Source organism: Urocitellus parryii, chromosome 5, assembly GCF_045843805.1.
Source record: "Urocitellus parryii isolate mUroPar1 chromosome 5, mUroPar1.hap1, whole genome shotgun sequence".
Taxonomy (NCBI): domain Eukaryota; kingdom Metazoa; phylum Chordata; class Mammalia; order Rodentia; family Sciuridae; genus Urocitellus; species Urocitellus parryii.
Window position 1 is genome coordinate 97,055,641 of NC_135535.1, and position 12,311 is coordinate 97,067,951.

General features: G+C 39.1%; 1 protein-coding gene across 1 annotated transcript in view; it reads left to right on the forward strand.

The window, feature by feature from the left end:
• Dusp16 (dual specificity phosphatase 16) overlaps positions 1-12,311 on the forward strand; it is a 90,967-nt gene extending 78,656 nt beyond the window's left edge. Inside the window, exons 6-7 of the mRNA XM_026409288.2 lie at positions 6,782-6,905; positions 8,519-12,311. Coding sequence (XP_026265073.1) covers positions 6,782-6,905; positions 8,519-9,686 — 1,292 coding nt within the window. The 3' untranslated portion in view covers positions 9,687-12,311. The remainder of the gene's footprint in view (positions 1-6,781; positions 6,906-8,518) is intronic.

Below are 12,311 nucleotides of genomic sequence, written 5' to 3' on the forward strand. Positions count from 1 at the left end.
ATCTCTCACCACACACTCAACTAAGAGTGGATCAAGGACCTAGGAATTAGTCCAGAGACCTTAGAAAAAGTAGGCCTTGCCTTAACAAGACTCCTAAAGCACAAGAAATAAAATCAAGAATTAATAAATGGGATGGACTTAAACGAAAAAGCTTCTTCTTAGCAAAAGAAACAATGAGTTTGAAGAAAGAGCCTACATTTGGGGAGAAATTTTTGCCACATGCACATCAGATAGAGCACTAATCTTCAGGATATATAAAGAACTCAAAAAACTTAACACCAAAGAAAACAACCCAATCAATAAATGGGCTAAGGAGCTGAATAGACACTTCTCAGAAGATATACAATCTATCAACAAATATATGAAAAAATGTTCGACACCTCTAGTTATTTAGAGAAATGCGAATCAAAACTAAGATTTTATCTCATGCCAGTCAGAATGGCAGTTATCAAGAATAGAAATAACAATAAGTGTTGGCAAGAATGTAGGGGAAAAGGCATATTCATACATTGCTGGTGGGACTGCAAATTGGTGCAACTGCTTTGGAAAGTAGTATGGAGATTCCTTAGAAAACTTGGAATGGAACCACCATTTGACCCATCTATCCCACTCCTCTGTCTATACCCAAAGGACTTAAAATCAGCCTGCTATTATAGTAATGCAGCCACATCAATGTTCATAGCAGCTCAATTCACAGTAGTTAAACTGTGGAAGCAACCAAGGTGCCCTTCTATAGATGAGTGGATAAAGAAACTGTGGTATATGTACAGAATGAAATATTACTGAACATTAAAAGAGAATAAAAATATGGCATTTGCAGGTAAATGGATGGAGTTGGAGGATATCATGCTAAGTGAAGTTAGTCAATCCCCAAAAACTAAAAGCTGAATGTTCTCTCTGATAAATGGATGGTGATCCATATTGGGAGGGCATGGGAAAAATGAAAGAACTTTGGGCAAAGGGGAGGGAGGGGTGGAGAGGGGGGATGGGGCTAGGAAAGATGGTGGAATGTGATGAACATCATTACCCTGGGTACCTGTATGACTACACATATGACGCGATGCTACATCTTGTACAACCAGAGAAATGAAAAGTTGTGCTGCAGTTATGTACAATAAATCAAAATTCATTCTGCTGTCATATATACCTAATTAAAATAAATAATTTTAAAAATTAGTTAAGCTTTTGGAATTAAATCTTACACACGCAACTTTTTCAAATCCTGTAAAACACTTTGGGAAACTTTGATGATATTCCCTATTTCCTTGCTGCTCTTTTCCCCAGGGAAAAGTCAAATCTGATGGGGGATAAAAAAAGTCCTAGTACATTTAGAATCTCTTACATGTCACAAGATATCTGAGCCTCAATCCAAGTGGCAATATTTTCAAGTAGTTGTGGGTCTAATAAAATTCACACACATTCTGTTTCCTACTCCACATTCAGCTTCAAATTCAGAATTTCTATAAGTCCTTGTTGCTTTTGTGACCTTATGGTCCTGCAGGATCAAGTGTGTTGGTGGTAATCGGTGATGTTTTTAAAGTGTGGTTTGTGTGGAGAGGCTGAACAGAGGAGAAAACTGCTCCCTAGTGAGCAGCATAATAAGGTGTTTACCCTTAATGTCCATGTGAGGAATTTTTGTTGCTCACCCCCTATAGTCACATCTGTTTGAGCACTCTAATCCACACTGAAATACTCTGAATTGGTTACTGTAGTTAAAAATAAAAGAACTAGTTTCTTTAAAAAAGAAAAATGATGCAAATTAAGTCCCCACTATATTTTATCATCTAGGAGAGGGATTTTCTAGGTAATGCTATTGGAGCTTTGGGTAATTCTGAAATAGTTATCTTTTCTCAAGTTTTCCAGATTGCCAAGAGTTTCTATATTCAATTAGGACTCGTTCTGTGAGATAACTAAAGATAAATGACCATGACCACTCCCATTAAAATAATCATAGAAAAAATTCCCCAAATTAATACTCTCTCATTATGCTTCTAGGAAATGTCTTCAGCATAGCATTCACCTTCTGCTGCTTTAGAAAAGTAATAATAATGATTAATGCTGCCATTACATGTCATATTGATCCAGATTCATTTCGCTCTAATTTCAGCTAAAAGTATGATCTCAGGATCTATCAAGAGGAGAACCTGATTCTGTTAAGTCATAACAATGCCTACATTTGGGAGGAATTCATAAAAAAGAGAATATGAGTAACTTTACTCCCAATTTATTTTCTTCTTTCATCAGAGAGATTGGGGTCATCATGCCACTTTTCATTTATGCAAAAGGAACTTTACCATGTTTCAATTGGTTAAATGTACACAAACACACACACACACACTTATTTGCTTGGTTCTATTTAGGTGAGCCACTTCCCTATCCCACTCAAATAATTGAAGGCAAAAATCTCATTTTTTTCATATTCACTGTAATTGCTATTTGTCTTCTCCATGGTACTTGATGCCATGGTTAGTCATGATAGACTATGTAATTAGAAGATGTACCCCTATACCTAGACACAATATCTTGATTTTTCTCTTGTTATTTAGATTAAATTTCAGCAAGTCTCTGGGTTTGGTGGAAGGACTCGGGTTTTCATGGAGCTTTATATTTTATTTTTAGTCAATGTAGGCAGCAGTAGCAAAGTTTGCCTGTTTGTGTGGTGGGGTTCTCATGAGGTACCCTCTAGTGCATCTGGATGCCCCTGCTCCCTCCTCACTGTCTCCTTGCCTCCCCCCGCCCAACTCACTCACACCAAACTCATGACTTTGCACCAAGGCAAGGTGATTAAGATCATGTACTTTAGAGCCTAACTATCAGTATTTGAGTCTGGCTTCCCTTAGTTAATAGTAAGTAGTTTGGAGTAAATTGCTTAAAACTTATATGCCTGAGGACTTCAAGTTTGAGGCCATCCTTGGAAACTTTGGAAGAGCCTCTCTGAAAGTAAAAAAGGGAAGGGGATGTAGCTCAGTGATAGAGCATCCCTGGGTTCAGTCCCCAACATGGAGGTCATGCTTGTGTGCCTATTTCCTGAACTGGAAACTACCTTATTGTGATGCTGAAGAATTAAAGTAGATAATATATGTGTATTAGATACCTTGCAAAGTACTTGGCTCCTAGTTGGCTTTAAGTAAATATTTTTAGTTTGGTTGGCTTTTTTTGTTTGTTTGTTTTGCTTTTGAGGTGGGGTCTTGCTGCATTGAACTTGTGGGCTTGAGCAATAATTCCTGTCACCTCAGCCATCTGAATAGTCATGAGCCACCTCATCCAGCTAATATTTTAATAATGTAATGAGAATTTCCTCCTTTCTTATGCCCCCTCTCTTTATTTGTGACCCTTTCTCCTTGTTTAGTGTAAATTTTATTCCTGGATTTCTGTAGTGCTAGTGTGCCATTTCTATTTCCATTGACACCATCACTGCCTTCTTGTTCCCTATTCAGGAACTTGCAAGAGGCTCTTTGATTTCCTACATAAAAATTACATCCTTTAGCCTAACATTCCCAAGAGACCCTCCTGCAGCTGCTCCCCACCTGTGAAATCTTCTGGTTATTTCTCATACAGCTTGTGAGTGCCAACCAAGGCAGGCTGTTTTCTGGGCACTTTGTTCAGCCCATCACAGGGCTTTCCTGCACACTTTTCCCTTCTCTTTGTCAGGTCTGTGTGTATTTCTTCCTTTGCTTTAAGCCTTAGTTTAGCACTCATGTCTGCCAGGAACTCCACTCCAGTGTAAGCATTTCTTTTTTTTCTTTAAGAGAAAGAGAGAGAAGAGAGAGAATTTTTAATATTTATTATTTTTTAGTTTTCGGCAGACACAACATCTTTGTTTGTATGTGGTGCTGAGGATCGAACCCGGGCCGCACGCATGCCAGGCGAGCGCGCTACCGCTTGAGCCACATCCCCAGCCCTATAAGCATTTCTTAATTTGATTTTTAAAAATGTATCAAGAGGGCGGGATGTAGCTCAGTGGTAGAGCACTTGCCTAGCATGTGTGAGGCACTGGGTTCGATTCTCAGCATCACATATAAACATAAAAAATAAAGATCCATCGACAATGTATCATTCATATATATCAAGAGAGTTGTGGTTATAAAAACAATGTTTGAAGAACAGAAAAGGAAACCTATAACCTCAAAATTATAACACATGTTACATTTCCTTCTAGCCTTTTTCTTTTTTGTACTGGGGTAATGAACCCAGGGGTACTTAACCACTGAGCCCTATCCCCAGCCCTTTTTATTTTTTATTTTGAGACAGGGTCTTGCTGTGCTGGTCTTGACCTTATAATCCTCCTGCCTCAGCCTGTGGAGTTGCTGGGGTTACAGGCATGTGCCACTACGTCCAGCCCTTTTTCAAAACTTTTATGAAGATTTCTTATTTATCAATCTGCCAGTACTAACTGTATATGTACTATGTCTAGTATTATAGAGGCAAGACCATTCTAGGTCCTCATAGTCTAGTTTTCCAGATGAGACTATGATCAACATTCAAAACCTTAAGCCTACTTCTAATCAGTATTGGAGTAGTTTACAATAAGAGATTGGGATAAAAAGATGCACATATTCATATACACATTAAGGTGGTACAGATAAAAGTGCAAGAATCGAATAATACTGGAGTAGGAAAAGTGCAATAACTGATAGAGAATCTGAATTACTGTTTCTTTTTGAAATTAAATGAAAAATTTAGCTTCTAGCAGCCAAGGCAAAAGGGGGAATACAGAGTAGTGTAGGGTAAGCACTGTATAGTAGAGCAAAGAGAACTAGAGACTTTATATATACAGGTTTATTATTATTTTGTTTAGCACTTGGTTCTTTGTTTCAGTGTTGCATTGTTGTCATTTGTTATTGTTTTACTGTTTGGTTTCCTATCTAGAATGGAAGCTGAAGTTGCTGCCTATTTCATCCTAGATTGTTGGATACATAATGAATAAATCATATCTAGAAAAAATGTGAAATATTTGTGACATAGGCAGTGCTGGAGCTGGTTTCTTACATATTTGTTAATTCTAATAATTTTAACATAGTTTTGGTAACTTTTGGTAGTTTTCAACTAAAATAAAAATGAAAGGGAAGAATGTGCTCCCTGGCAACAGCTTTAAGAAAGAAGCACACATGTAATTGTTTAGAATTGAGACAGTCAGGGCTGGGGTTGTGGCTTAGTGGTAGATTGCTTGCCTAGCATGCATGAGGCACTAGGTCTGATCCCCAGCACCACATAAAAAAACTAAATAGACAAAATAAAGTTATTGTGTCCACCTACAACTAAAAATATTGTAAAAAATAATAAAAAGACTTGAGACAGTCATAGTACTGCATAGAATGTTGGTTGCTTCCAGGCCATGTGGGATAATCTAACCTACTTCCACATTTACGTTTTTTTAAGCCCCTTAACAATGAGAAATGACAGCACTAAAAGTGTCTCTGAGTCCTTCTGCCATGTTTTGGGGGAAGTAATGCGATAAAGGACAGTAACTCCTGGGTGTCGAGGAAGGGATAAAAGTTCTGTTTGTCCTCATTAAAGTGACCTGGTAAACCCCATCTAGCTATGCATAGTTTTCTTCTTAAATTCAGCAAATAAAGTTGAGCCATTTTATGACACATGGTAAAATTTCCTAAATGGAGAACTCATGAATTTTATTATGTATTTATTTATTTATTTGGGGGGGGTGTGCCTGTTAGGTATGGGGATTGAACCCAGAGCTCTCATTCATGCTAGGCAAGTACTCTAGCACTGAGCTACATCCCCGGCCCTTTTTAAAAATTTTTATTTTGAGACAGAATCTTACTAAATTGCCCAGGCTGCTCTTGAATTTGGGACCCTCCTGCCTCCCATGTAGATGAGATCACAGGTGTGTACTCTCATGTCTGACAATTCTTGGCATTTAAAAAAATATTTGGGCTGGGAATGTAGATTAGTGGCCAGTTGCTAGCTTTGAGTGTTTGAGGCCCTAGGTTTAATTTCCAGCATAGCAAAAAAGAAAAGGAAAAAAAAAAACTCAACTTGTTTTGGCATCTTGCATTATGATCTAGTCTCTCCCTCACTTTCCTCCTTTCTCATTAGTAATGTGTGTCATATATTATTTGAAATGCAAATATATTTTTTAAAAAATTATCAGCCAGGCTCGGTGGCACAATCCTATCCAGTGGCTCAGGAGGCTGAGGCAGGAAGATCCGGAGTTCAAAGCCAGCGGAGGCACTAAGCAACTCAGTGAGCCCCTGTCTCTAAATAAAATACAAAATAGGGCTGGGGAATGTGGCTCAGTGGTTGAGTGTCCCTGAGTTCAATCCCCAGTTACCCTCCCCCACCCCTAAAATCTCATAGTTGGGAGGAAAAAGTGTGTCAAATAACATGAGTAAACAAATTGTTAGTTGTTATCTTAGGTGTGGAGTTAGGTGGTTCTTATTTTCTTTATATACTTTTCTGTATTTCTGAAAATTTCTACACTAAGCAAGTAGAATCATGTAATGTAGGAATCATATCCAGGAAAATTTATTAAAATAATAATGGAAAAAAATATGGTAAAAAATACTGAAATAAGTGTCAGGTAACCTGAGTTAGTGACATGTTGCTTATTAATGCTTGTGGACCTTAACCATCCATTGTATAACAATGGTGAGGAAATTATCTTCCCTGACTTCAAAAGAATATTGAAAGAGTAGATATAATGTGAATAGAAAAGATTTGCTTTGAGGTTTTCAGGCTAAGACCTTGAGTAAACAAATGGAAACAAAATTTCCATTTTGCTGAACTAAATTGCTAACTTTCTTGAATTTGACTCATACAGAGAAAGCAAAAGCTTCCAATGGATGTGTCCTAGTGCACTGTTTAGCAGGGATCTCTCGCTCTGCCACCATTGCCATCGCCTACATCATGAAGAGGATGGACATGTCTTTAGATGAGGCTTACAGGTGAGGACAAGAACATGTCTTGTGTGAGTGGGCTTTTCCTTTGCCCTGAAACACAGAGAGATGAGTAGAAAAGCAGATTAAAGCAAATTGTGATTATTTTAGTCACTCTGTTTTCAGGTTTCTGTGGATTTTTAAATGGTCTTGCAAAGATTGAAAAGAATGCAGTTTTATCAGTTAGCATTCATTCTGCCCTAACGTGTCAGATTCATCCTCAGCTACCTTTTAAATTTAAGGAAAAACACCAGGCAGAGAGCTTATTCCTTTCTTTCGTCGGAGAAGTATCATTTGTTCTAATGTATTTATGAAGGAAAAAAAAACCCTCCAGTAGAATATACTCTGCTTCAAACTTTGTATTGCTATGAGGAAAAATACAAATATAGGCAAGTGTAAAACCAAATAACCATCAAATACATTCACTAATTTCCTATATCCTAGCTGGCCAGATTTTGCAGTGTATAGTTTTGACCAGGTTGCTCTGGCTCCTATTTTCTCAAAAGGGAAGGCAGGCAATGAGCAGCCCAGCTTGTCTTTTGAGGCAGGAGACAGGTGTGGATGGGCCCTTGTCTACCTGCACCAGAGGCCTCACCATTGTATCACATGAGGAAGTCTTAGCACAAGGACCCTACATTAATATTTAAACTATAGTTGAACTGGTTATTTCTGGCTTTGTTAATTTGCTTTAGATTACTTGACTTCTATGGAGTTTTTAATTTTTCTTATTCTTTATTTGTATACAGATTTTCTGTGTAGTTTTACTTTTTGCAGCATCTGACAGGTAATTGATTCATGAAGTTCTGGTGCCATTGAAGAATTTTTCTATTACATTTAAGAGCCTTTGTTTCCTCAGTGAAACATAAAAGCTACTTATTCATAGTTTTGACCCCTTGATGAATCTTTAACATATTACAAAAATGGACCCAGTATCATCAGTTAGTAGCTATGTGATTTTAGGCAAGTCCAAGATTTATATACCCTCATGATGGGGATAATGGCACCCACTGATTAGGGTAGGTTTGAAGATTGAATAAATAATTTAGGGCATCAGCATAATACTTAGCCCCCAGATACCACTTTGTGGTTGGTTATTCTGTCGTGCAGAGTACAAAAAAATGGAACTCAGAATTAGGTGCTTTGACTATCTGATACTTTTTTTTTTTTTTTTTTTGGTCATTAAAATGTGAAATGTCTTGAGAAATGACCATGGGGACATTGAAGGGATAATATTGGAAAATTAAAGCTGGCCAATGACCATTACACTGTACTTTTTTTGGTTGTACCAGCGTGTATTATGGCAGGATTTCATTGGTTGTAGCCAAAGAAATCCCCTCTTATCAATTGCATTGGAAGTCTTGAGCCATTAAAAATAATAAGGCTAAAATTATAGAGCTTTTGGGCCTGGCACCCTCTCTCTCTAGTATGCCTCCAGAGTCAGAGTTCCCTCAGCACAGAAGTCCTTTATATTCTCCATCTTGAGGCATCTCTCTGAACTTGTAAACCAGTCATCTTCCAAAGTATTTAGGAAGGTCTAATAAACCCCTCTTGTTTACTCACTTAATATTCTTAAGATAAAGTGTAGTATAAAATTCAGTTTTTGATTTTTCCTCTCTTCATAGATTTGTGAAAGAAAAAAGACCTACTATATCTCCAAACTTCAATTTTCTGGGCCAGCTCCTTGACTATGAAAAGAAGATTAAGAACCAGACTGGAGCATCAGGGCCAAAGAGCAAACTCAAGCTGCTGCACCTGGAAAAGCCAAATGAACCTGTCCCTGCAGTCTCGGAGGGTGGACAGAAAAGTGAGACATCCCTCAGTCCACCCTTTGCTGACTGTGCTACCTCAGAGGCAGCAGGGCAAAGGCCTGTGCATCCTGCCAGTGCGCCCAGCCTACAGCCATCACTGTTAGAGGACAGTCCACTGGTACAGGCACTCAATGGGCTCCACCTGTCCTCTGACAAGCTGGAAGATAGCAATAAGCTCAAGCGTTCCTTCTCTCTGGATATTAAATCAGTTTCATATTCAGCCAGCATGGCAGCATCCTTACATGGTTTCTCCTCATCAGAAGATGCTTTGGAATACTACAAACCTTCAACTACTCTGGATGGGACCAACAAGCTATGCCAGTTCTCCCCAGTTCAGGAAGTGTCAGAGCAGACTCCAGAAACCAGCCCAGATAAGGAGGAAGCCCACATCCTTAAGAAGCCCCAGACCACCAGGCCTTCAGAGAGCAAGCGACTACACTCAGTAAGAACCAGCAACAGTGGCACCCAAAGGTCCTTCTTATCTCCACTGCATCGAAGTGGGAGTGTGGAGGACAATTACCATACCAACTTCCTCTTCGGCCTTTCCACCAGCCAGCAACACCTCACCAAGTCTGCTGCTGGGCTGGGCCTCAAGGGCTGGCACTCAGATATCTTGGCTCCCCAGACCTCTACCCCCTCCTTGACCAATAGTTGGTATTTTGCCACAGAGTCCTCTCACTTTTACTCTGCTTCAGCCATCTATGGAGGCAATGCCAGTTATTCTGCCTACAGCTGTAGCCAGCTGCCCACTTGCAGTGACCAAGTCTATTCTGTGCGCAGACGGCAGAAGCCAAGTGACAGAGCTGACTCACGGCGGAGCTGGCACGAAGAGAGCCCCTTTGAAAAGCAGTTTAAACGTAGAAGCTGCCAAATGGAATTTGGAGAGAGCATCATGTCAGAGAACAGGTCGCGGGAAGAGCTGGGGAAAGTGGGCAGTCAGTCTAGCTTTTCAGGCAGCATGGAAATCATTGAGGTCTCCTGAGAAGAAAGACACTTGTGACTTCTATTGATTTTTTTTCCACAAAAATATTCCCTGTAAATCTGAAATATATATATGTACATACATATATATTTTGGAAAATGGAGCTGTGGTGTAAAAGCAAAAGGTGGATCAACACAGTTGTTCTCTTAGCATCTGCATTTGAGAGATGAGCTAATATTTCTCTCAAGAAAAGTGGAAGGGCAGATGTTAGAATCCCCCTAACCAGAGGAACCAACTTGTATTCCGTGAATTGCACATTTATTGCTCCTACAGAAGCAACTTTATTTGATGTCAGAGGACAAAATCCCGTACCATTTTCACATTGTGCTACAATGAGATCTCAAATATTTGTCTTTGTCCAGTCCCTTCCATAGTGCACCTTAGTGCTGAGACTGAGCCACTGGTGGGTCGGGTGGGTAGACCTCTTAGGGACAGAACCTAATGGTTAAATCCAAGAGAAATGATCTTATCCAAACTGATTCACAAATCCAAGCTCACCTGACAGCTGAGTAACATAAGCATCATTCTGCTGCATGGACCATTAGGGGCCTCGCCCAGATCTACTTTAGAACAAACCCAGTACCTCAGACAGGACAGTTGGGGCTTTCACCACTACCATATCTGGGAGCCCGTTTTCTAGGCATTGTGAATAGGTTGGTAGCTAGTCATACTTTCAGAACAATTTAAAACTCTCTATGCACAAAATTCCAATTGGGCCTGGATGGAGTAGGTTGTTTTCTTCTTTTCAGCTTTATTAAGAAAGAGAAGAGAAACCATCTAGGATCCACTGTAGCTAGGAATCTGGCAGTATAATGATTTAAGCCAAGATTGGGAGGCTAAACAAGTCTACCTCCCTTTTATGAATCAAAGAAATGTTTAAAATGGGATTGTTAATCCTTTAATTATTAAAGATTAACTTGGTTTAAAGTCAAATGTGAATTGTCTGGGTTCATAGCAGAGTGACAGATCCTTCAAGTTCTCAGCCAAAGTAGATATTTTCCATTTATTTCATTGCATGGATCCAGTTTGTAAAAATGTAACAACAGGAAGAATTTTATAGGAAACCACCTGGGGGGGGGGACTACAGAAATATTAAGAAGGTTAAAAAAAATGCTGAGGAGAAACAGGAAACTTATTTCCTTGATGGCACATCTCCTCTTGGCATGTGATGAGGGTGGTATTTCTAAAATCTCCTCATACTTTTAAATGTACTAATAAGAGTTGAGAGAGGCTTTAGGAAGCAAGGAATACTCAGTAAAACAGTTTAGGAAGGTGAGAAGAAGGCTGTTGAATTTTGTTCAGTTGTGAGTAGAGTGGAAAGCCATAGCCAAGCTATTTTGAAAAGTATCCCTGGCATGTTTTTAGTAAAAGGGGCATATCAAGATGGAAAAAGACCCAAGATGGTTTCTCAGTCCTTGACCTACAATCACTGTATGGAATCAATCCTGGCAGCTGAAAATAGAAAGTAATTAGAACAAGTACACAAGTGATAGTATGTATCTGCTTTTAAATTTCTTGGCTTATGTTTTATCAACTACGGTATGGTCCTCTTTTGAAGCCTTAATTCATGTCAGCAGCTTTTTTTGGGGGGTGGGAAGTGGGACAGGTGTTATTGTTCTTTCCTTTACTGTAAGTGTAGCTAGTTGCTGACTTATATCTCAGGTTTTTCTATGTTTGAGAAATGGATATTCCTTGGACTAGGCTGTGATTTGTTTCCTATGGTGACTGCTAAAACCAGCACAGAATAACGATTCAGAACTGACTGGCTTGATCATGGGGATTATGAGCTTCACAGACATACTGGTTATGTACAAATAATGTGCTATGATGTGGGTATAAAATGGACACAAAAGAGCATGAACTGCATAGGGAGCACATTATTACGGTACTGACAAATTTCTGTGAAATGATCTGAGTTTTTATATATGCATTTAAATCTTTTATGTAATCAGATATTCTCAAGGTTTCACACAGTAATTTTTGGTGTGTTGTGTATACACACACCGAATGTTTAACAGTTCCCCACTTCCAGAATCTGGTTACATCTGTCAAACATTTTTTAAGAAATGAAAGCAATAGCTCCATCGTTAAGTGTTTCAGGAGGCTTGGGGGACTTAGGTTCAATAGATCTTTGGGCAAAAATTCACCTTGTGTCATTTAGGGTTTCTGTTGGCTATGGTCCCCCTTCCTTCCTGTAACTGTGATATAGTCATACACTACAACTGTCAGTCCTTGATCAGTTATGTCCAATAATCAGTTCTTGGAATCAAGATTACCATGCCGAAGGGGCAGCCTCCAAGGCAAGTCCTGGAGCTGCTCGGGTCTGTGGGTGATGTGGAGGCTGGTTCTCTTCAGCATGGAATCACAGGGGAACCCCTGGAGTCTACTAGGATGATACAGAATGGTGATTTTAAAGAGTTAAAATAGGCTAGGCTTTTGTGTGAGAAATGCTGGAAATTGATTTAGGACATTTGTAAAGTTAGGTGGAAAGACTGTATAAATGTTTAATATGAATATAGTGTTCTTTTGGAGCAAGAAAAGCTGTTGAATGGTTAAATTGTGCATTTCTCATTTTGATGTGTCATGTATGTTAATATGATGAAATAAAATCAAAACTGGTACCTG